General features: G+C 36.0%; 1 protein-coding gene across 11 annotated transcripts in view; it reads right to left on the reverse strand.

Annotated features, from left to right (window-relative positions):
- The window catches only part of WNK1 (WNK lysine deficient protein kinase 1), a 160,790-nt gene that overhangs the window by 21,173 nt on the left and 113,751 nt on the right, over window positions 1–25,866 (reverse strand). For 5 of the 11 annotated variants that reach the window (XM_042945452.1, XM_042945453.1, XM_042945450.1 and 2 more), the window contains 14 exons: window positions 25,198–25,417; window positions 23,789–24,122; window positions 22,512–22,699; window positions 14,200–14,283; window positions 7,554–7,703; window positions 5,812–6,270; window positions 4,773–5,054; window positions 3,960–4,048; window positions 3,704–3,866; window positions 3,166–3,282; window positions 2,671–2,844; window positions 2,377–2,434; window positions 2,128–2,250; window positions 111–1,558 (listed from right to left, as the gene is read on the reverse strand). In XM_042945452.1, coding sequence (XP_042801386.1) covers window positions 111–1,558; window positions 2,128–2,250; window positions 2,377–2,434; window positions 2,671–2,844; window positions 3,166–3,282; window positions 3,704–3,866; window positions 3,960–4,048; window positions 4,773–5,054; window positions 5,812–6,270; window positions 7,554–7,703; window positions 14,200–14,283; window positions 22,512–22,699; window positions 23,789–24,122; window positions 25,198–25,417 — 3,889 coding nt within the window. Of the gene's footprint in view, window positions 1–110; window positions 1,559–2,127; window positions 2,251–2,376; window positions 2,435–2,670; window positions 2,845–3,165; window positions 3,283–3,703; window positions 3,867–3,959; window positions 4,049–4,772; window positions 5,055–5,811; window positions 6,271–7,553; window positions 7,704–14,199; window positions 14,284–16,445; window positions 17,676–22,511; window positions 22,700–23,788; window positions 24,123–25,197; window positions 25,418–25,866 lie in introns of all 11 variants that reach the window. The other 6 variants (XM_042945455.1, XM_042945457.1, XM_042945448.1 and 3 more) reach the window with 5 other exon arrangements.

The following is a 25,866-nucleotide window of genomic DNA, read 5'->3' on the forward strand; positions in this document are numbered from 1 at the left end:
TCTTTATAACTACATTTCTAATTTGCAAGGCTGAGTTGAAAAAAGGCACTTACGGGGTTGGGGGAAAGAATAATCATATTTATCAAATTATTTCAAAACAAGAATCTTACTGGAGCTTTAGTTAAAGGTGGCTTTGATGGAGCAGTTCCAGCTTTCACTCCTGACGTAGTGGTGACTGGGGCGGACACATAGCTGACTGGGGTGGAAACTTGTCCAGGTGTGACCACTGGTATAACTGACAAACCAGTTGTCCCTAATGGCAAACTTGTTGGTGGTAAGCATGTACTTGTAGTAGAAGTCATGAGCTTGCTTGGTGCAACAGCAGTGGTTGGGATGCCTGGTGCGACAGTGGTCTCTACTACCAGTGATGTCTCCAGTGAGACAGATGCATGTTGGGCTCCAGATGAGCTGTGTTCACTAAAGAGAGACCGCAGCTTTTCCTCTAGAGTCTTTATGTCATCAATTCCAGGAGCCTTGGGCTGTGAGTCAGCATCTATTTCAGGACAGTGAGTGTGGGGCTGGTTGGGAAGTAAAGCTGGTTGAGGCTGACTATGAATTAGTGTCTGCTGCACAGCAGGCACACTGGCAACAGGTTGTACCAAAGGTGGGATACTAGGTACTTGGGGTAATAAAGGTGTAGAAGTAGGTCCTCCTGCTTGAGGAAGGACAGGAGTAGAAGCTATAGCTGATGGGGTGACCAAAGGATGCACCCCACCAGGCTGAGAAACAGAACTAGATAATCCTGCTCCAGGGGAGGAAGATGATGATGCAGACAGGGACAAAGCCAATCCAGTTGTACTGCTATGAGATGTTTTATCTAGTGAGTGTGCACTAACCACCACTGTTTCAGCTAGAGTAGGAGCAGAGGTGCTGCTGCTCAGCTGAAGAGGCAGCTGGGAAGCTATGCTCGGGAATGGAGTGGTGGCAGCAATGGATGTTAACGTGGCTACCCCAGAAGTACTGCCTGTCGCTTGTTGAGATACTACAGGTGGAGGCTTAGCACCTGAGACAGCAGCACTGCCCGCAGCAGAGGCTAACGTTGAAACTGGTATAGATGGCAAAGTGCCTATGCTAGAAACAACACTCCCAGATGTAGAAGCCTGAACTGGCTGGGATGTTGTTGATATTGAGACAACTGTAGGTATTGTAATGCTTGAAACCACAGTGGAAAATACTGGTGATTCAGATATAGGAGGTACAGGGAGACCACTTGACGGTATCACACCTGTGCAGGTGGCAACTCCACCAATCCCTTTTTCAGTGGGCACTGGAATCTCAGACTGAATTACTGATGTGGACATGTCATTAAGAGGGCTGCTAGTTGCAGGGGCTGATATTGAAGGTGTGGCTGCTGCTGTGGTTGGGACTGCAGCAATGCTACTCATGGAAGGAGGTACTACTGGAAATGTTGGTCCTGTATGACTGAAGTTGGGAGGTGCTGTATTGGGCCCTTCTGTCATTTGGGCATGTCTGAGTTCAGAAAACGCCTGTTGTAGGCTAAGGGATGAAGCAGAATGAGACAAGTTCATTCCAGCGCCATGGGATGTTGAGGCAGCAACTGCAAAGGAGAATACAAAATTCATAATCAGTCCATTTTAAAAGGGTAGATTCAAAATTGTCCTAACAATCTGTTTTTGGGTTACCAACACTGCCACATACCAACAAGGTTTAAAACTTCTCCCGAGGAAATGACAGGCTTTTTCTAAAACAGCAGAGTAAAAGAGCAGTTTGATGAAAATAAGTTAGCTTGTATGAATAGCTATTTTGAGGGTAAAAGAAAATTTAAAAAAATTTTCAAAAAAGAGAAAAAAGAAAGATAAAAAAAGAGCAACCTCAAAGCATATACAATAGTCCTAAATGGAGAAACAAAACATATTAATGTATCTACGTATTATTTATTACACAAGCTATATCTAGGGTGGCTGTCCTTTCTGGCTCTTGTTCTTTAATCCTCTCTATTCATCCTCTATTTCGCTCCTCCATGTTTGCCTATTGATTATAATCTCAATTTTCTACTCTTCTTTATTGTCTATGTCATCATTTGAATTATTGCTTGATGACCAAGCTTCCAGTATAGCAGAGATGATATGGGATTGATATAGGTTTGTGGTAGAAGCAATTCCTTACCCGTATCTGATATTTCACCAGTGAAAAGTTTTGATTCTCGTAATCGGCTTTCTGGCACAGGACTCACTATAAACCGTCTTCCAGCAGAATGAACAACTTGAGTTAAAGAACTGGTAGGAATGCCTGTAAAAAGAAACCATTTAACTGCATTATCTATATATTGTCACCAACATGAAGATTTAAGATTTCATTAGTATAAAATTTCTTAGGTCAAAGCTAAAAGCAAACATGGAAAGGAAAGAAATTCACCTATTTGCTGTGGCATAGAAGATGCAGGAATTGGTTGTTTGAATTCTCCTTCCAATTTCTACAACAAACAAAAGTGACCAAATTCATTCTCATACACAATCTTTCCCCCCACCGCCCCTAAACACAATCTTAAAGATTGGGCAAAGCAATTGGCCCCATGCAAAGAGGACATAAATATTTGATAATTTTAGCCATTGATGTAATGTGGTATCATTGAACATGTTGCATGGCAAATTTAACACTATAGCAATATTTTAAATAAACAAAGCTTCACTATGGGAATGCTGAACTTACCTGAGAACCTGCAAAGCCATAGTCATCCTTTCCCTGTAGACTCTCCAATCCCTGGTCACCCTCTGGTTCCACACTGACGTCCTCGCTGAGCATTTCATCAGCTTTTTCAATAATTTCTCGTACTTGATCCACAAAGGACTCTCTCTCTATTGCTAAGATAAAGTCATTGTTCACCTGTAAAAGAAATGTGATGTCAGTCTGATTAGTAGAGTGTTATTCATGTTTTAAGTCATTCCAGTTGCCACTTTTGTAACTTCTGCCCTATCTGCACACCACCTGTACTATTATTCATTGATATGTAAGTTAATTCTTCAACACTTAGACAGGTCCTAGACAAAAATATCTCTAAATCACAGGTTTGGTGTGCTAATTATATTCACGTTGAAATAAATACAGAACTGGCAAAACAGATAACAAAATATTGCACATTTGCTTAGGGCAGTGGTTATTAAAAAAGTACTAAAGCAAAATTTGGAACTCCAAATGCAGACATACCATAATTGTTGCTATCTCCTCAGGATTGTCACCATCTAAATCGAATTTGAATGTAACCATTTTCCGATTATGAGTCTCTAACTGACATTCTACTACCCGGTCCCCTTTATTTGAAACCTAAAAAGAAAAAAAAGAAAAAGTACTTCATATCTAAGCCATATTACATATTATTCCATTACTAAATTTAAGAAAGTAATGCAGATTATCACTTGAACTTAAGCCTCATGCTACCACCATTCCCTGAAGACTTGTTGGTATTTACCTCTTAAACTGGTAGCAAGAAAACGTTAAGAAAATATTGGCCTTTGAGCTATTTCCTCATCTTCCACTGAAGGGTCTGGAAGGAGTGTAAAGTCTCTGTTCTACAAATTAAAACTTTTTCTAAAAGGTAGATAGTGCCTTACCATAAAAATATGGAATTTAACAGTATTATTTGGGTGATTAGAAAATTCTAAACTTTCATAACTATACCTGAGCCTTAGAAATATTTAAATGACATTAAGTAACTATATGAAACTCACACAGTAGCAATACTTACATTCAAAATTCTCAATTTTGGACGTGAGGACTTTTCATGACGAGAGCGACTTCTTACAGACTTTCGATAATGCCGTTTTGTAGTTCTCCCTTCATGCCTTCCACTGGATGATGGGACATTCTCATTGCCATCACTCATTCCTGAAGCAACATCTGAATGTGCACTTCGAAAAATAAAGTTCAGTGTTTAAAGGTTTGATGTTTTGAAGTTTTATACCACTTACCAGTTAAGGAAGGAGAATTTTACTTTTACATACCTGTCTATAGAAGAGACCAAAGTGGTAGGTTGTGCCTGTGCCACTGGAAGTGGCTCTGGAGGAGCAACTTGAGAGACTCCCTGAGTACTCTGTAAATAGAAAGGATAATGGAAATCTTGGCAGTAATACATTTTATTATTCATCATCTCCAATAAGCTACACTTTTTTTTTCTTATCCCTCCCAAGTCCTAGAAGCACTAAATTTACTAGTAATTCTCAATATTCAGCATCTAAAGACAGTGGTCTTAAAATTCCAAAGGAAGTTTCTAAAGCTAAGTCTCGGTATAGACTGCATGGTGTGACATCAGCCGACATAGCTGCTAGGGAGTGAGAAAGTACAACTTGCATGCAGCCAGCATCTTCCTAGAAGTGTGCAACAGGACAGGCAGAGCAAAGTGCAAAGATGATTCCTATCTTTCTCCTAATAGGGCAAAAATGATTACTGGGAGCACAGCAGGATAAGATACTTTTATGACTGCCATGGCAAGAATTTGTGAAAGGATTAAGAATAATGACTAAAGTACTAGCTAGAGAAGTGAAGTGCTAATAGGGTTAATCTTCTCCAAGGCACACTCACTTCCCAACAGAACAGCCAGTGGCAACAAGGCCCCCACAATGGCATTTCATTCTGCTGGAAGAAAAAGTCATTTAGAAGTTAGTTTGAAAATAGTCTCCACATGAGTTCTAAACAGGGGAACCTTATGTTTCTTCTTTGTCATTTTTATCCCATTGTGTGTGTGTGTGTGTGTGTGTGTGTGTGTGTGTGTGTGTGTGTGTGTTTTATATATATAAACATGCAGTAATTCCATTTACCTCCAGAGCTGCTTGCTGGGAGGATGTAGTGGGGGCTTGTTGTGCTAAACTCACTGCTGGCTGAGACACTTGAACCTGTCCTCCTATACTGCCCACAGGAACCAAAAGGTTTGATTCCACAAAAGGCTGCACCACTGTAGGAAAGTAACCCGGTGTAGCCAGTGCTTCTGTCGGCATGGGAGGGGATAGGACTGTAGAAGGGATGCAAATAGAAGCCACGCTGGAAGTGGGAGCAATATTTGAATCTCCTGGGTATTGTGGTGGCAGTCGAGGTGGGAAGCCCTGTGACAGAAATGAGGAAGGTGAGTTAGTGCAGGTTGGGACATCAAATTAGCAAAACAGCAAGACATGCACAAAAAACCAACCAACCAACCAAACAAACCAACAAAAAACGAAAGCACATAGTAAAGAAGAATAGTAGTAGTCCCATCTCTTTCTAATAATTTAAAGGAGATTTAAAGATGATTCTTGAAATGAAATGGTATACTGGTTTCAATTTAGGGGACGGGACTCTACAACTACACTTTAAATTACTGGTTTTTCTCCTCTTTCAGATTTAAATAGGAGGAACAAACTAATTCCTTCTAGAAAAATATCAGTTTTCTAGCCAATCTAAAGTGGGAGAATGCAAAAACTCTTCAAGGTAATCATTCTAGTCATATCAAGACAGGCTAATCTGAAGCTTTTTATTGGTACCATGTTGGCAACTCTATTTACCTTACCTATAAAAAAAAAAAAGTAGCCTGATGTACTTACTCTCTTATTAGCCATATCTAGCATTTAGTCAGCTTACATCAAATATTGAGAGAACCATCTTCCTCCAAGGAAGTGTCTTGAGAAAAATGGAAATGAATCATTCAACATTACTATCCTATCTTTTCTCTGAATTTTACTGTATTAGCTTCTCTAGTTGAGATCAGCTACACTTTTGTTACTGCTAGTTATTTTGACACTCAACTATTAGGTTTTCAAGTCCTTGATGGTTTACTATTAGAACCAAACCCTCTGGTGCCCTCCTTTTTGCTAGCCAAAACAATACCTGGTATAGAACATCTCCAGAGGGAAGTGGAACCTCAGCAGCTTGTCCAAGGTTAGCTGGTATTCCCATGGACTGAACTGCTGGTTGCAGGAGCTGTGGGTGAACCTGACTTGGCAGCTGAGTCACAGGCTGCAGAAGGGTTGGAAGCTGACTAGGAACCGCAGTTGGTCCCCCTGGGATCGCAGCTGCCGTAGCAGATGAGGCCAAGGTGAGCAGAGGCTGATTAACGCCAGCTGCCATTGTAACGGGAAGGGATGAGAAACCTGTCTGAGCCGCAGACACATGAGGAGTTGATATGGGAATTTGAGAGACAGGATACTGGGGGTGTAAGGAAGTAGAGAGTGGCTGTCCCAGAGGGAGGAAATGAGCACCAGAGTGGACTGGAACAACTGAGGGTTGTGTCGCAACTGGGATCTGAGGTTCGCCTTGGATAGCTGGTACTGGCTGGGAAACTGGAAGCTGGGAAGGTAAAGAAAAACAAAACAGACAGACTTAAAAAAAAAAAAAAAAAAAAAAAAAAAAGAAAAGAAAAGAAAAAAGCAAGGCTGCCAAAAGCAAGATTTATGTGTTAGCCAAAAAGAAGGAAAAAAAAACCAAAAACCCAAACCTGCATACATTAGTTTAAGTTAATGTGCCACACAAGAATAGGGAAAGGATAACAGGAGACAGAGAGGCTGACAGACCGGCTGTTTCAAATCTTTTGTTGTAGGAAATTTTACTAATGTTTCATCGTTTGACAATAAAAGAAGACACTTCCGAAAGCAGAGTTTGTTTTTTTACAGCTCTATTTAGACATATTTCACATACCCTAATCCATTGGTATATTTGTTGTCACTACATCTATGACTGCTATTATAGTAGTTACTGAAATTCAAATGAAATTCCTTCTTACTGGAATTAGATTTCAATCTGTATTGCTTCTACAATTCTTTATTTTTTTTATTTTTATTTTTTGCTTCTACAATTCTTAAGTCTAACACTGGCCAATGAAAGTAGGTATGAGTACCATATTTCACTGACTCTAGGATGGAATCATCCCTCTCTACCACCTGGTCATTTTAACCTTTGTGAAACTAAGATGTATCTTACAATTAATGGTGTGTCAGTACTTGGTTACATAACATAATGGTGCATTTGACAACTGACAGTATCTCAGATGCGATGAAATACGACAGAAACAATACATTGTGCCAAAATACAAGGACAACAAGCCCCAACGTTAAAGTTTAAAATAGGTCATCCAGTAGAATATACCTTCAAAAGGGCACTTTTCAAGTGATTCAAAGGACGACTCAGAACAACAGAACATGATTCCATATAAGGGGTTTTTATGACTTACTGTCAGTAGGCAATGAAAGAGGAAAAAAATGCATAAATCTGCATGAAAAATACAGCATAGTTGTAAACCTAGAATAATTAGATATAGCTAACTCAATTCTAGAAAATGTCATAGGTTCAGTTACCAAGCACTGTTACTTAACCCACCAGTTCTAATACTTGTCCAACTGACTTCAGACTGATAAACCTAAAAGTTAAGCATTTTTGGATTGTGAATGCTGTCAGTATGTACCTATTTACATTAACTAATTCATGTGCACAAAAGGAACAATTGTCAATTCATTTTTGTGGTGAAAATAACCAACTTTGGTATTTCAACATTAGAGAAGATAGAAGCCTATCCATGAGAAAATATAAATTACATGGAGATTCCATTTAGCATCTATTTAGAAATGAAGAGCTACCTGTTTTCCAGATGATACTTGAGGCAAGACCTGTGGAGTCTGAGACTGACTGACTGGCTGTGCAGTAGTGGCCTCACTGGAGGTTGATGTCTGTGGAAGTGAATACTGCACTGTCTGTTGAGGAGGGGCAGTCTGCTGTACTCCCTGCTGCTGAAAATAAAGTATAATTATTCAGTTTTGTTTCAAGTCATTAATAGCATGGTTCTAAGGAAGTACGTTTGCCTAAAGCCTTCTGTATCTATAAATGACAATATTAGTAATCAAGACATACACAAACCCAAATTCATCAATTCCCCTTCACACATTTATTTCTTTTTCCTCTGGTGTTCTTTATTTGTGATGGTACCACGAAGAGCAATTAACCAATGTTTCAGAATTTGAGTCACTACTGGTTCTTCACCTATCATCCCCCTTACCCCCACAGTAGGTCATTCACAAAGATCTTTAGATAACACATCCAAATAGGTCCTCTCTCCTCCAGTATCTCCTTCTGGTTTTTCCCATTTTTTTGATATCTGTTCTTACTTTGGTCCTATATTAAGCAAATCCAATCTCTTCCCTTTAAGCTCTTTCTCTCATTGTATTTTTGCAACCATGTAATTAATTTGCTTGAAGAATAGCTCTGATTACAGCCACAAAATAGAAAAACACTGAATGTGGAATTTTAGCTTTACCATTTACTAGTTGTAATACCTTAGAGACTGCTCATTTTACTGCCAAAAAGATACTTCCTTCTTTGAAAACAAGGACACAATCACTCAATTCAAAGCAGGGCAAAGGAATAAGTGACATTTAGGAATCAACCACATGTTAGGCATTCTGGTTTAATACATCTAAACTTAATGTATGGTACATAATTGTACTCCCAAAACTAAATTTTGTAATAAGTTAATGGCCCCCTCTGGCCTAACAAAAATCTGAACTTCACAAATGACTTTCAAGACTCTCTAATGTCTCTAAGTAATTTAAAATTGTTTTGGTTAACACAAAACAATAGCTGCTTGTAATAAAAATTCTTAGCCAACGTATCAGATCGTTAAGTTAAATGAAATATCCTAACCTCGTTTCTCTAGAGGCAACCACTATCAATGGTTTGGTCATCACCTTTATGGATTTTTTTCTATATATAACTGGTCATTTACACACAATTACATATTGAAATAAAAGCATGTTCATTCTATAAATACAGTTCTCTAACATGCTATTTTCATTTAACTTATCAATGGCATCAATATCCTAATGATGAACATTTTGGTTGATTTTTTTGATACTTAAAATAATGCTACAACCAGTAGCTTTACGTATGTCCTGGTCTATACAACTAACTAGATACTGCTGGTAAAAAGATATACTATTTGTTTATAAGTATATGTATACATAAAAACTTGAGATTTAACTGACATATAATGATTTAATATAGGTGTATGTTGTGAAATGATCACCAGAAGAAACCTACTTAACATCTATCACCACACACAGTTTTTTTCTTGTAATGAGAACTTTTAAATTTTAAGATCTACTCTTTTAGTAACTTTCAAATGTACAATACCATAGCAATTGTAGTCACTATGCTACACACTGCATTCCCAAGACTTACTTATTTTTATTTGTTTTATATATATTATGATCCTGACCACCTTAATGAACATCCTAGATTTTGTTAGGTGATAATCTGTAAATATTTTTGTTCTCCTGATACTTATTTCTTACTTCGCTCTCACTGTATCAATTAAAATCACCCCCCAAAATGCTGACACACAATGATGACAATAGTCGTGTTTGTTTTTTTCTTGTTTCTGATAATGTATTCTTATTTTAACTTAAATCAGGAACAACTGGCTACTGATTATATAACATTTATTTTCAAAAACTAATAAGATATATATATCCAAATATAAGGCAACTCTGATTATAAAATAATTTTCCATATTTTCACTGAGAAAGGAGAATAAAAAACTAGAGAATCTTTTTGGTCAACTTGAATATATTTTAACTGTAAGGAATTCACACTGAAACGTCTACCATTATCTGAGTCATTAATTTACATCTCTAAATAAGATGGCACATTTACATAAATATATTAACATATATTTACTTACATATATTAACTTATATATTATATATATAAATTATATATTAACATATATAACATAATATATTAATATTGCTCCGCCTCCCTCATTCAAACTCTTCCCACATAATAAACCAGTCTCTTTATCTTCACTGGAGCTATACTACAAAGGCTCTAGTTTTCTGGAGCATAGTATAATACTTTCCCTGTAAGTTGTGTAAAATTTTCAGTGACAAGCATCATAAATAGCATTAGGACAGCTGGATTTTTTTGCTTTTGTCGTAACTTATAGGTTCATATTCATGTAATCTTTGTATTACCTCCTTACAGTGACCTTTGAATAAGTTGTTCACAATGACAATAGAACCTGGAATAGTGAAGTTGCTCCCTTAAGAATAAGGACCAAATCTATATTTAATTTCTTAGCTTTTATTTTAAAACCAGTTCTGTCAGATGTTGTCTATAAACATCTCCAACTACATATACTTATTTTAAGGTCCTTACAAGCACATGTTTTCACCAGTTTCATTTTATTCCATTAACATTTTTTTGCTTATTGTTCAAAATAAAGGAGAGTGAAAGCCCGTAATGTGCAAATATGATAAAAATTTCAATATGTTCATTTCCTTCTTTACTAAGAGAAAGGGAAAAGTTTGAGGAAAAAAATACACCACTTTACAGATGAGCATATGCTTAACTCTCTCTCACTTCTATCAATGCAGAACCAAGCTTACATCAAGATGTGGATTCAATCAACTTTTTTATGAACCTATACCTTTACTTACTTACTTGTGTTCTAGCTAGACTGAACTAAAGGTTTCTGTTCTCAGTTTTCTACCTTTGTTGTTTTCTACCTTGCTTATACGGACCCCCCCCACCCCCGCCACTTTGGCCTAGAACACTCTTTATTCTTACATGAGTTTAACTCACAATCAGAGTTCAGTTCAAATGCTATCTCTTTCATAAAGCCTTCTTGATATTCCCCTTCCTGCTTGAAAGAGATATAATTTCTCTCCTTTGGTGGCATAATTGGGATGCAGTTAAGTGGTGAGTTGTGGAGTCAGACTACTTGGATTTAAATTCTGTTTCTACCTCTTATAAGCTGTGTAAGCTTGGATAAATTACTCATCTTCTCCAGATCTTACCTTAGCTCTCCCATCTGCACAATGAAAATAATGACAGTATACTTACAGGGTTCATACAAGGATTAAATAAAAATACAGGTAAAATGCTTTGCACATTGTATATAAATCTTAACTATTACGCTTATTTGTTTTGTAGGAGTTGACATATATGTTTACTAGATTACTTAGGCTCTTTGAAAGTAGTCATATCTGATCCATCTTGACCCTCAGTGCCTATCTAGCACATGGTCCTTGGGAGCATGAACTCAGTTAGGAAAACAAAAAATCTGTTTAATTACTGGTGTGTGTGTGTGTGTGTGTGTGTGTGCGCGCGCATGTGTGTGTGTGTGTGTAAGAGAGAGAGAGACAGAGAGAGAGACAGAGAGAGAGAGAGAACTGTTGAGAAATAACAGTTTTATAGACATGTACCATCACTCTGCTTAAAATAAGAGTGAGAGGCACGTATGCCAATTATACCTTAGAGTATTTAGGGAGAAGTGGCACCCCTGGGTAGGCCAGGAATAGATGGTCATCTTTTTGTGCACAATCTCACTGGCTAATAAACAACACTTCAGCCAAATAGGTATTGTTTAGCACAGCAACTTGGAAACATGTTTTGTATAAACCTGCCTCATGAAACCAGTTCAAATAGCCTGTACAGACTATGTACTATCTATTGAATAAGGAAGGGTGCTTGATGGAAAAAATGTTCATGAGCCTCAGTTGAACACAAAGTTAAGAAATACCTGAAGGTTCAATGGAAGAAATAATAATAATAAGAAATAATAATAATAGTAGTAGTAGTATAAAAATTAATCATAAAATAAAATATAAAATTATTATTGGCTCTATTATTATTATTTTACTTATTTATTTATTTATTTATTGAGCTATAAGAGAGTGAGCATGGGTGGGGGAGAGGGGCAGTGGGAGAGAGCAAGAATCTTAAGCAGGCTTCATACTCAGAACCCGACACAGAGCTCGATCCCATGACTATGGGATCATGACCTTAGCCAAAATCAAGAGTCAGATGCTTAAATGACTGAGACACCCAGGTGCCCCTCTAACAAATTATTAAGTAAGGTGGTTTATGGCATACATGGCAAAGAGCTACTAAGTTTTCTAGTAGGAGGAAGCTATTTTTGGAACCTCATTAAGATACACATACCACTAGAAGGGACTCTTGATCAAAACATGAAAAAAGCAATCCCTTATTGGTTACAGTCCAGAAAAACCCATGGAATAAAGTAAATTTCAGCTAAAGGACATTTCTCTTCTCACTCTAATAAAATTAGAGATATGGTTTCCGAAGGTAGGGTTGGAAACCGACAGTGTAAAAAAATGAAACTCACATCTAAAAATAAACTCCACCCATATAGTACAGAGACAGAGCTTATAACCTTTAAAAAAAAAAAAAAAAAATGAAATCCCAGTAGCTGAAACAAATAAATGCAGATTCTTGAGTACCTCTCCAGAATCATAAGTCCCTGTAGAACTTTAATATAGAAAAAAACCCTATTCTAGAAATGTTGAATTCTGGCTTATAATTTTTAGTTCTATCCACTTACTGGCTATGCGACCCTGAAAAAATTAAGTATTCTAGACTGCATATACTTATATAATTTGAGGGCCCAATTTTATGATTCTATTTAAATATCATCCTCTATTTAACATAATTCACAAAATAAAAGTATCTACAAAAAGCATCACTGACACATAAATTTTGATTGTATTACAGCCATATTTAGCTACATTTTTTCCCAGAAGAGTCAACTACCTAAATTCTTTTAACCTGACCATTTATGGAATTGTCCTCCCTTTACCCCCACATATTTTTCTTACTAATAAACTGAATGGTTTGTTTCACTATCTTCATTTGCTAGTAAGTATACATATTATATGCCCACATATAATATACATAACAAATTCCTTTGGAGAAGGAAGAACAGAGCAAGCACTTAAATTTACTCAGGTTTATTGGTGTTGGCCTGTGTCCAAAGATAAACAAAGTAGGAGTGGAACCTGATAGCACTTCTGCCCTCAAAACAGCTTCATGTAATTTTTAATTTGTATTTTCATTAAAGGTTGTTAATAGAACTGAAATACAATTTGTTAAGGTTGGCAAAAATGTGACTACTCAAATTTAACTGTAATTATATACAGATTCATCTACTTGTCTGAAAGAAAAAGCAGGAGCAAGACAAAGCATATGATTACCAGCCTTTAAATTCTGTAGACAGGGCTGTTTGTTGGTCACCACATAAATGTACATATAACCAAACTAATCCTGTACAAGGAACAACTAATTTAAACTAGTATCAAATGACTATATGATTACATGCTAGCCTGGAAGGAGATCATCTGTAATAAAAATTAAAAGCTCTGTTTAAAAAAATTAATAGAGGGGTGCCTGGGTGGCTTTGTTGGTTAGGCCTCTGACTTCGGCTCAGGTCATGATCTCATAGTTAATGAGTTCGAGCCCCGAGTCGGGCCCTGTGCTGACAGCTTGGAGCCTGGAGTTTGCTTCAGATTCTGTGTCTCCCTCCCTCTCTCTGTCCTTCCCCTATTCATGCTCTGTCTCTTGTTCTCTCTCTCAAAACTAAATAAACATTAAAAATAAAATAAAATACAATACAATACAATAAAATAAAATATTAATAGAAACAGAAACCAATTTATGACTTGGTAGCTGGGAAAACACACTTCGCAGGGAACTGTCAATGAAATAGTTCATCAGGAAGTTTTTACGACAAATGTGGTGGCTATCAATTTTATTTGAAACAGCTAAAATATTCAATAGTGTCAAAAAAGCCTTATTCCCATGCAAATAATTGCTATTAACTAATATCAGTAATGAACTATACATGTTTAATTTTAGAATTACTAGTTTTGCTGTTGAATACATTAGCACTGTACTATAATCTTTTGAGTTCTATGGACCTTTAGGAATAAACTCCCCAAATCAAAGTTTAAAAATGTTTAAAAAGTTCCTAACGTAGCTGTTCAGTTCTCTCAGCATAAAATCTGATACCCCATCTCACAGATTAGAAATTAATTAAAAAGGAGTATAGCATTATTAGTCAAATACAATGAAAGCAATAGCAAAATGCTCATAAAAGGATAAGTCACAAATATAAAAAGAAAACTGACATTCTTTGTGTTGTTAGATTATGTGTAGAATCATGTATTTAAGAAGGCAGATAAATATCAGTTAACGATTCTTTTGAATTTCAACATATGTCTAAATTTAGTAGATAATTTAAAAATACATTAAACAAAAGGGAAGATTTTCTAAAATGTTTCTAAAAGAAATGTTATGCCTCTTGATTTTTCTTTCAAGAACATGGCAAACCATTTATTTACGTAAGGAATCTAATTCATGAAAAGATGTTAAGCAGTGTTTTGGTTACTATTAATATATAAAATGTAGCAATGAGTTAGTTGTTCTCACCTGCTGAGAATGTTGTATGGGCAGGGAAGATGGAACCCCTGTTAGGCTACTTGAGGATGGTTGACCCTGGCTTTGCCCCTGTGCCTGAAGGAAAAAAGTGAATACAACAAATTAGCGAAGCCCTATGTAAGTACAGAGAGGTCAGGCTTTTGCAATAAACATTCAAACTCCTGAGAGTTTGCTTGAGCAAAATGAAACATTAGCTTGATTAAGTATGTATGGGAGACCACTGGGGCATCTTTTGTAAGAAAGGGTTAGAGACAGATTATATCACAGAATGTATCCTGATCCCACGCAAAAACCACTAGTGGTTAAAACCTAACTTACTACTGCTGTGTTTGGGCTATAATTTTAGCTGACCAAAATAGTAAAATTCATAATAAAATTGTTACTGAAAGTATAATAATCAGGAAAAAGTAGCATGACTACCAATGTGAAATAACCCTGTATTGGAATAATTAAAGACAAAGGGTATTTGAGAGTGCTAATTTGGTTCCTTTTGCTACTTCTTATAGTGCTAGGGTGACTTTTACTAAAAATGTAAAAAACTTGTCATTGTCACTAACCTAGAGTAATGGTTGTCACGCAGAAGTGATTTTGCCCTTCCAGGGATCATTTGTCAGTATCTAGAGACATTTTTGGTTGTCACAACTGGGGGAGGTGGTTTCTACAGGCATGTACTAGTTAGAAGCCAAGGATGCTGCTAAACATCCTACAGTGCACAGAACCACGACCTACAACAAAGAATTATCCAACCTAAACCATCAAGTGTTGAATTTGAGAAACCCTGACCTAGAAGTCTAAGTTAAAATAATTGAGAAAGTGAGAAATGAATGCAGGATTTCTTATGTAGGTAAGTTAAGGAAATGAAAAGGCCCACAAACTTTGGTGTTCCATTTCAGTTTAGAGGGGTTTCTTTGAAGCTTACTTGGATTTGACACATGTCACTGCATCTTAACCACTATTAAGTATTCATTCTTTCTGCAGTATGTAAATTTACTGCCTGATGGCTTACTTTGGAAAGTTTAAAGAAGAATGGCTGGCAGTGTGTTAAGATTTATAATACAGGCTGACAAGCAGTGCATTAATGTGAGCACACAGTGAGTACACTGCATGCCGATGCAACGTAATTTTCATTTCTGGATCTTCTTGCTTCCTAGAACTATTCTAAATAACTGATACTTTACGTACACTTTTGGGATTGTTTATGCCCCTTATGAGTGAAGAACACAGGAAGAAAGTATCAAGAACATACAGTATTTTATAAGAGTGGAATATTTAAAAGATCCAAGCAATGCCTTGAATATATAATTGGAAAGTCTCCTATATAGATTTTATAAGACTTATACATTTGATAAAATATATCAAAGGAATATATGACAGTTAATACTGACTCCACTTGAATTCTGTTATGCCCATTACTTTGTCTTTATTTGCGAGAGTACATATGCCCATACCCATAAATAACAAAATTTAATTTGTTGAGGAAAAAACCAAGGCCTGAGATATCTGTTTCTCAGCTTGCAACATCTATCACAAATTCTTAAAAACAAAAAAAAAAAAATCCTACCACCCACACTAGATTACAATTTTGTTGCTAAAAATTAGAATCAATTTTATGGATTAGCATTTTATTTGGACATATAATACACAGTGACTTGTTCAAATGATGCCATTTTAAAAGGCATTTTCATTTGTTCCTAAATTCTTAAGATGTTTCTTTTCTCTTTTAAGATTCCTCCAAACTAATCAAAATTTTGTGTATTCTTAATACTCTTTAAAAAACTCCCTATTTTCCATTCTTTTCATTTTACAGAAAAAAAACCTATTAAAAAAAAAAAAAACCAAAAACTAGCCATGTTTGTTTCTAGGGAGAGAGAAATACTTCATATTAATATTTATAAATAATCAACGATGAGTCAACTTTACATGATAGACAGTTACATTCTCACTACAAATTGAAATTATTCTACATATGAAGTAACTGATTTTGACGAGTGACTAAAGTTCTAGTTTTTGTGTTCTCTTTTTCAAGGGTTTGTACATATTATAGGTAAATGAGGCAGCTTCTCTCTCATATTTTGTTCTTATATACAAGTAGTTTATAATCCCCCCAAAAGGAGAAATACTAATATTACGAATAAAATTAAAAATAATCCACATAAATGGAAAGGAGGGATAGAAAACTTAAATGTAATGATGCATAGTAGGGTAGTTTAAAAGAATCGTGGAAGTTTTCCTATAACCTGTGGATGGAGTGCAGATCCTCCTGAAGAAAATGAGGCAGATAAAACCTGCTGAGATGTGGTTCCTTGGGGGAAACAGAAGAAAAGTGGGGATTCTTGTAACACTGTCTGAGGCAGACGGATAAAGGGTAATGAGACGTCAGAGCCAAAAGGTGCAGCTGCTCCCCCTGTAGGGGGAGGTGATTGAAAATCACTGGGGTCTGAAGAAGTAATTTGTGAGGAATCACTGGAATATTCTGGGCTTCCTATTGGCCAGTTCTGTCCGATAGGCTCTACCACAGAAACGGTCAATTCTGGGGCATGGTAATTACGCTGTTCTTCAGTCACAGGCTGTAGGCGGCCATGTAATCCAACTGATTGAGGAGGTGGTTCTTCCTGATTGAAGTCCACTGCAACCTGTCGATTTCGGTAAACACGCTGAGGCAAGACTCCTCCTCCTTCTCCCGAAGAGGAGCTTGGAGTGTGAACATGAAACTCAAATACACAATTGCTTCTGCTCTCATTGTTATGAGTTAACACAGCGGGCGCAGAATGAGGAACAAAGACAGGGTGAAATTTCAAACGTGTAGCATCAGTACTGATAGGTGCAGAAATACTAGAGAGGGGAGATCCTGGACTCAATCCAGAATCTAATCTTAAATTCTGAAGGTGTCCTACCAGGAAAGCCTGTCCAGATGGAAATTCAAAGACAGAACTTGAGGTAGGGCCCCCTGGTACTGGCTTCTGTTCAGGTATCTGTTTCATAGGACTTGACAGTACTGGTGAGTTGTATGGAATACCCTCATACTGTTCTGTCACCTGGGCCTGGTAAGCTAGATACACTGGTTCCTGAGGAATAAAATAGTGAGCTTCTTCTGGAAGTACTAGTCCAGGTCTATAGTCACCGTGAACTTGAGTTGGTTCAAACATAGGATGGACCTGTATCTCACATGGCTCTCCAGTTATTCTACTGGCTGTAGTGCCCAACATAACTACGGCCTCTGGTGTCCAGTTAGTTGGGCTGCCACCAGGTGGAAGAAGATTTTGGCCAACAGTCCTCAGCAGGGGTTGGAAGTGGCGAGTTTGGGCTTCCAAGAAGGAGGTGCTCTTACGCCGCTGGGAAATGGCCACCTTCGGTGGACAGGTGGGAGGTGGTGAAAAAGAAACTGGACGTTCATGAATAGTTGGGAAAAATATCTGTGATTCTGGGTATGTTGGGGTCCCCCCACACGGATGCGCCATGGACTGAGGCTGTATCAACATGAATAAGACAAGTAATTCATACATTCATATGTGAAATTACATTAGACATGCAAAACTGGGTAGCTCTGTGTAACCCTATGAAACGGTTACACAAAATTTATAATTAATAAAGAAATAACAATGCTTTTGGAAATTATGTGCATAGTAAAAATCCATTAAATACATCCAGGGTCAATAAAGTTATTCTGTGGGATTCTTTGCGTTAGATAAGAGCTGCTTTTCCACAACATCTTCTCTCTAAGGAAATGGAAGAATTTTCTAAGTGTTTATTCTGTTTTTACCCCCAATTAATATTCTCACTCTTAAGACTTAATGTATATTTAAATCAGTGGAAAAAGAATTAAAATAGTAAGAGTTAAGGGAAGATAGTAAGCTCAACATTTTTAAGATATAAGAAAGGTACTTCACTTTAATCTGCTATACAAAGTTTTCCTATATTCTATATTATTATCCTGTGCTGTTAGAGGCTTCAGTGTTATTATCAACTAACAGTATGTCATCTAACTAGAAATCAAAAGAAGTATTTTTGGTGGACAGTAAAAGACACACTACTGACTACTGACAGAAATACCTTCCCCCCTATCTATCTTAAACTAGATGCAGTTAATTTTACTACATGAAACATGTTACAGATGTCAAATTGCTGAATGTCCACTTCTCTGATCCTAGTTAAGGGGTGAATAATTTAGTGTTCAAATCAAGTGAAAAGGATAATATAAATAACAGACTTAACAGCACTTTTTTATTCACATAGGCAGTTACAGTCATAAGACTCTATAATTTTAGAATCCTACCTAGCCAAATGCAAACAGTGTACACTGTAATAATTCACTTTTATGGACTCTTCTTAAAAAGAGTAGATTAATTTCATTCTTTCAGTAGGGATAGTCCCCATCAAGTTAGCAAAATGGCTCAACTGTTGCTTCTTCACAACAGCTAAAAGAGGGCTTCTATTTCAGACCAGAATGCTTCATTTTACTGTTTATTCAAGGAGTATCCCAAAGCCATAACATATATATGGCTAATCATTCTCCTAAGTACAAATCTGAATATTTTGATATTGCTAGATCAGAATGTTAACTATATTCTCTATCTGGAAAAGCAGCAGCAAGGTCCCACAGTGTTTAACACAACTTTAAGAGACAGATCTTTTATAGATACAAATGGGGCCAAAGAAAATCTTATATACTACATGTGTATCTAATGTATTCACTAGGGTCACAGCAGCTCTTTCTGCCCATGAGTCCTGTTTTTGTGCTTTAATAAAACTACCATTTTTGCACCCTCCAAAAAATAATGTATTCATTAGGGTCAAGATCCCACCTTATTTGATCAATCTAAGAGACAAATTTCCACGAGGGAACATATGTTTTAGTTTGCCAACACCATCACTTTAAACCGCTAAGAATTAAAAGCAACTTTCAGTCTTCAATTACTCTTTGCTATGGGGGAAAAAATGGACTCATTCAGCTTCATTAGTGTCTCTTTAGAATGACGTGAAGAGAAAACGTATTTGAGTTACTTTTTTGATAAAGAGAAAACTGCTTTTGGTTAAATCAATGAATTTAAAATGAAGTAATACATATTCTTTATAGTAATATGTGAAAATGCAAGGATTCGTATAGGTCAGTTAGGGATAGGAGAATATAATAAAAACTAAATTTTATTGTGTACACATTGATATGTGTCCAGGGCACTATAAGCATTCTCTCTCATTACCTCCTTGCTTTTTCCCCCCCTTAAAGCCTGTAACAAAAAAGTTTCCTATAGGAAGAACTGGTATCCTGAAAGCATAAGTGTAGTCCTTTTTATTTATCTAATTTTTATTAAAATTCTTGATGCCTGGATGTATTCATTGGTAATAAATTTTCATTTGTCAGGAAGTTTACAGTTACATACAGTACTGACAAAGAGGGAAGGCAGGCTGGAGCGTCGGTGCTTGCGCTGAGAGGCAGAGTGCATAGGCAGGACACTCTCCAATGCTTTAGAAAGCTTTTCGGCAAAAGTTTCCTCAGGGGCAATCCGAAGGAGGGAAGGAGAAAGAGGTGCAGACAGCACTGGTGGTGGGGTGGAAGGAGCACTGGGAGAGATGCGGGACAGAGAGGGAACAGCAGAAAGATGGGGAACACAAACCGACATGCTACGGCCACGACGAGGCTAAACAGAAAACAAACACACACATGAAAAACACAATACTTTGAAAAAAAAAAAAAATAACCAAATGTACAATGATAATAGGGCATAGCTGACCTAAAGAACTGTCCATCCTCCCCCAATCCAGCAAATCCAATTTTTTTGTGGAGAGGCATAATTCCACAAAGCACACCTGGCAGATCACAACTATGCTCTCTACACTGTTGGCCACATACAGGCTTTTTATGAACCACCATGATAATGATCAATTATCTTCCTAATATTCTGAAATTACATCAATTGTTATGAATGTATGAATAAGAAGAGCCAACTGACTGAGGTAGTAGAATAGATAGGGAATACAATGAATACTGGCTTACAGTTTTTTTTTAAACTTACTAAGATTAAGAAAGAATTAATTCTATTAGTTTAATGTACATTATAATGTGTAGAAGACTTTAAGACTGGATTACTTTGCCGGAACTCTGGAAATTTCAGAGGTTTCTCAGTTCTATTTAGAAGGGATCAGACTAAAAAAAATTGTTGTCTCAGAGTATTTTATTTATTACATTTCCTATCTTTATCTGTAAAGAGTAAAAACTCATTTTCTAACAGGAAAAGCATTAGTTTTCTAGAAGTAATTCACAACATAGACACATTCTATAGTTTTACCAAAGTAGTCAATGGAAAAATACCTTAAATGTGAGTCTCTGAAGAGTAAAACTTTAAATAAGAGTTTTCTGGCGTATCAGAGATTCAACTTAGGTTTATAAAGTTTGAAGTGTCTCAACATAAAAACTTTAATACAGCTAAAAAGGAGTATGCCTAATATTGTTAAAGTTGTCCTGAGCAAGTTTGTCATTTCCCGTTAGGTATTGTGAACTGTATAGTTGATTGTGTTTTCTTTTCCAAAACTGGCTGCACAGAATGCTTTGAACGAAATTTGTGGCCTACCAGTAGTAAGTACTTAAGCATCATCATACTTATCATACTTAGTTCATTCCTGGTTCTATTTTTTTTTCCACCCTTGTTTCCCTTTTATTCTAATTTTTTTATTGCACATATAAGTGATATATTATTGTAAGCCATAGTAAATTCTTTCTGCATTAAGAAAGAAAAAGAATCATAAGATTTAAAAAATCCTCAATATTTGATGACTCTTCATGATATACCTCCACAGAATACTGTCATTAAAAGGCAAGGCTGTCATTAACAGTCTGCTTTTAGAGCATCAGTAAATAAATATAACTATCTTTGTGGCTCAAATATTTAAAATCATAAATGATCATTCTATTTCCTTTTCTAAAATAGAGACGCCTAACGTTCATTACCCTGTGATGAGGGAAGCAAAGAGATTAAAAATAGTTAAAAAGAAATCTAGTTATGATGATCCACAAAAAATCAACCAGAACAAGAGTAGAAACGAACAAGAAATGCTGACAAATAATATTTGTCAGAACACGGAAATACATCTATATAGTCTCTGTAAATTCTTCTACCCTACTTAATTATTTTAAAAGGTCAGAAAAGTAGAAAACATTAGTGTATTAGTCGTTTTCTTTGCATTACTGTGGCCATTCATCTTGAGACTTAGCCAATGCAGGACTCATGAATGGACTCTGAAACATACAAACGTCTTTTATTCCAAGCTGTAGGACAAAAGAGCAGAGCAAGCAGAAGTATTTTCTTAACAGAGAAAGATTTTCATTTAATGTCGAGCAAAAGTTCCACAAAATTCTGATTTAAAAGCTTTCTGAGAAAGAGAAAAAAAATCTGTCTAAAGATCTCACTACACAAGTGCTATACAGTGACCAGTTATTCTCTTAATTCCTTCCTGAAGCAGATGATGTACTTTATTTAGCACTGAAGACTTCACAGAGGGTCAAAAAAAGAAATGGGGTATTACCTGATACCTATTTTAACACTTTCTATATGAAAAGCAAGAGTGGCTAATGTAAAATATGGGGCAGTGTGTGTGTATCTGTGTTTACATAGATGCATAAAATATTTCAGGAAATAATCTCCATAAGTGGATTCTGAAAATAAATCTGTAATAAAACCATACCAAATAAAGAGAAAAAGCAAATGAACGTATACTGGGGAAGGAATTTGTGTCCAACACAGACTTTAAGGCAGGAACACGCATAGCAACTGATGGTTAACTGAACACAAGCGCTAAATTAAATGGTCATACAAATAAAGGATTTCTTCACTCTAAAGTACTCACATGCAGCATTCTAATGGTTTGAATGTCTTACCTGTGTTTTATACAATAAGAAATCTTATAAAAGATGCTTAGTAATTCTTTTAGTAAGTAAGCTTTTGAAAAACACTCCACACACCCACCCTCAAATCATTTGTATGTCCAACTTATGCTGATTTGAACAGTTTCAACTCTAAAGTGCTAAAGAGGGCATTATCTTTAATCAAATACAGATTAGTCTAAATCTTGTACATAGTTTCTTCACCTAGGAAGTTTAGCTGATTCTCATACATTAATGTTTATGTTCTAGCCTAACTGAACTACTCCAATTGTACTCTATAATAAACCTATTTCCTTTAGAAACATACCATCTATATTATCTACTTCAAACTCATGCTATTACTTGGATAGCAGAAAGAATCTGAAATTAACATATTACATCTATTGGCCCTCATTATAGGCTTACACTCTCTCATGCAGTTACTTACCATACTTGAGGATGGATATACCCCATGAGGCTGAGATTGTGCTTGGACAACAGAAGCTGTATGCCCTGGGATTGTGCCAGTAGAATGTGCCTGTTCATGTTGGGACCCATATGAAACTGTCTGTTGGCTGCTCACTCGAGATTCTGTGAAGACAGAAGATCCTTGACCACTGTCAACCGTCCCGTCAGCTGAGGGAGAAATAAATTGCCAAAAAAACACAGAGAGACATACATCACAAAAAGGAGGTTTATATTTTCCCATCACAAACCCATTACTCTAGGGTTAGTTTTTTCTTTGTAAAGACCTGAACTAAATAAAAAATGAATACTAGTTATTTTACTAAGTAGATTTCTATGCTTAAAAACATGAAGGATCCATATGGAAAAAAGTTTTAATGTCTTTAAAAAAAAAAAAACTGCATGGCTGTCATAGAATCTTATTACCTGAAGAATAAGGGAACTAAAATGGAATGCTATTAGTCAGCCATAGGTTTGATGTAGCTTTCAAAGTCTTAACTTTGGAGAGCAGTGCATTCTTAGTATTAAGGAGGTAGTTCAATCAAAAACTAAGAGGTGCATTAGTTTCTAGTCTACATGTTATTCAGCTTTGCTAAAAAAGCTGAACCAGATTAATGGATTCAATTACAAATAGCTAAGATAAATTTATTCATTTTTCATTATTAGTTATATTTCATTTTATTCATTTATTTTTGCAGATGTAAGTTTTAAAAAAAGTTTTTATTTAAATTCCAGTTAGCATACAGTGTAATATTAGTTTCATAATTACATTTTATTTTAAGGAATTGTGAAAAGTAGAAATCTATAAACTGGAACTTCTAAGATGTTGGAACCTGTAAAATTATTTTATATCCTTTTTTTTTTTTTAATGTTTATTTATTTTTGAGACAGAAGGAGACAGAGCGCGAGCTGGGGAGGGGCAGAGAGAGAGGAAGACAAGAATCTGAAACAGGCTCCAGGCTCTGAGCTGTCAGCACAGAGCTCGATGCAGGGCTTGAACCCACAACCGTGAGATCATGACCTGAGCCGAAGTCGGATGCTTAACTGACTGAACCACCCAGGAGCCCCAAATTATTTTATATCCTAATCACATTTCCTTACTGTCCTGTCCTAGTCTGTTAGTGGTAATTACTTCAAATTTCTTATTATATATTGGCTTCATGATTCAAACCAAGAGGCCAGTGAAAAATGATGAGTAAAAAGATGAAAAATCACTTAGGAGTATCCTTAGCATACTTGTCCACTTCCCAAAATACTTACATAACACAGATATACTAGTTTGTTGGTACTGTAGTTGTTGATGTTGATCTGCCTCAGGTTCTTCAGGTTCTACTTGTGTAGAAACTGAAGCTGATGTGGTAGAAGCAGGAGGCATGCCAGTACTAGCAGATGGGATCTGTTTGACTCCTGCCTGGGAAGTACTTGATTGTTGTTCTACCTGGTGTTTCTGATTGATCTCTTCCTGCTTTCTTTTTTCTTGTTCCTCCCGTACCAACTGCCGTTGTTCTCGTTTTCTCTTAATTAATGATACTCTATCTTTGATGGCTTTTGCCATGGTCTTGTGATCACCTTCACAGACATACCCAGACTCTACCTACAGGATAAAGGAGTGCGTTAGGAAGCAGTACAATATCAAAAGAAAGCAAACCAAATATAAAACAAAAGAAGCAGGTGTGGGGAAAAAAGTAGGAAGAAGGGGGAAGAGAAAGACCTCTCTAAGGACTGGTCTTAACCAAATTGTGAAATTATTGGTCTGCATTATGCATTTCTCCACCATTTTTATAGATACTCATAGGGTGGGTGCCATCATCTTTGTAGAAACTCTCAGGGTGGGTGTACCTTCACTCCTAATAACAACAAAACAATGGGGAACCTAAAACCAAAGGTTTTAAACCAAATAAGGCTCATTTTATTCTAGTCACTCGATTTCCCCACCCACATTAACTATTAATATTAATCTGTCTTGTTTTAAACTTTGTTTCACTAGGCAACAACTTAACCAGAAACAACCATGGTAAATACATGAAAGTTACAAAAAAAAAAAACAAATAAAAACACAAATCTCTAATGGTATAAAAAACTAACAATTAAAATAAATATCTCTTTCATACCTGACCCTTTCTATTGAATGGTTCTTACAAATTCTAGTAGAGATATTCTAGGAGTATCTCTTTATATTCACTATTTTAGGCACTATGGCAACCCTAAAATTGGTGAAGTGTTTCATTTCTGAAAAGTTATATTTTAGACATAATTCAAAAAGTGATTGATCAAAGGCTGCCTACTAAAAATTGATCTTGAAAACTCCCTCAAGTAAAAACAATTCACAGTGTATTTATAGAGTTTATCCCAATAACTGATCAGTATTTATGTATTTAGAAAATATAAATTGTCATTTGAACTCTATAGGTTTATCTAGATTAGGAGTCATTTGACCTTACAGTCTTTCACATTACTTCAGAATACATTTTAGACCCATCCATCCATCCTTATATATCTACATCTATTTATCTTTTCCTTAAATAAAAATAATTTTGGGGCCATTAATCAATACAATTTTGTATCAATGAGATCTGCCATCCACACTGCTTCATAAACTTTTTTGCTCAATAATACCAATATTTGTAAGTCTGTATCAATTTTTAAATAGCAGATCAGTGCTAATTTACCATTTCTTGAGCAACGTCTTCTGGCACATCTCTTTCCAAGTCAAAGGAAAACTCAATAGCTTCATTGTCTTTGTATTTTCCCTTTAGTTTCTTAATATCTTCAATACGTAGCCATAATTTAATGGCTATCTTTTCTCCATCATCTTCTTCTGCTAATTCTACCCGTACCCCTGTTTCCTCCTGGAAGAAGGCATGGTTCAAAAGGTCTTTGATAGAATATCTACCAAAGAGAGGGAAGTGAAACAAAAACAAAACACCATTAAATTTAAAACATAATTTTCAAGTGTGGCTGATTATTGTCATGCTTGGAATAATAAAAAAGGACTATTAAAAAAAAAACAAAGATTTTATAACTCATTTCTACATTGCTCCGTGTAAATAGTGATTACAGTTTTGATCTCAAGTTACAGAACATCAGAACAGTCTCATTTATAAATAAAAGTTGAAAGTGATACTTTTTAATCGAAGTGATCTAATCTCATATTAGTTAACAATGTACTAGTAACAGCAAATAATACACAGAATATGATAGCTTCAAAATACCACATAGTTTACGTAGAAATTTACAGTTAACAAAAATTCCTCATATGTTAATTTATAGTTAACAAAATTTCCTCATCTAATCCTTCACCAACAGCCAGTAAGGTATTATTTTGATTTTTAGGAAAT

This window comes from Panthera leo, chromosome B4, assembly GCF_018350215.1.
Source record: "Panthera leo isolate Ple1 chromosome B4, P.leo_Ple1_pat1.1, whole genome shotgun sequence".
NCBI lineage: Eukaryota > Metazoa > Chordata > Mammalia > Carnivora > Felidae > Panthera > Panthera leo.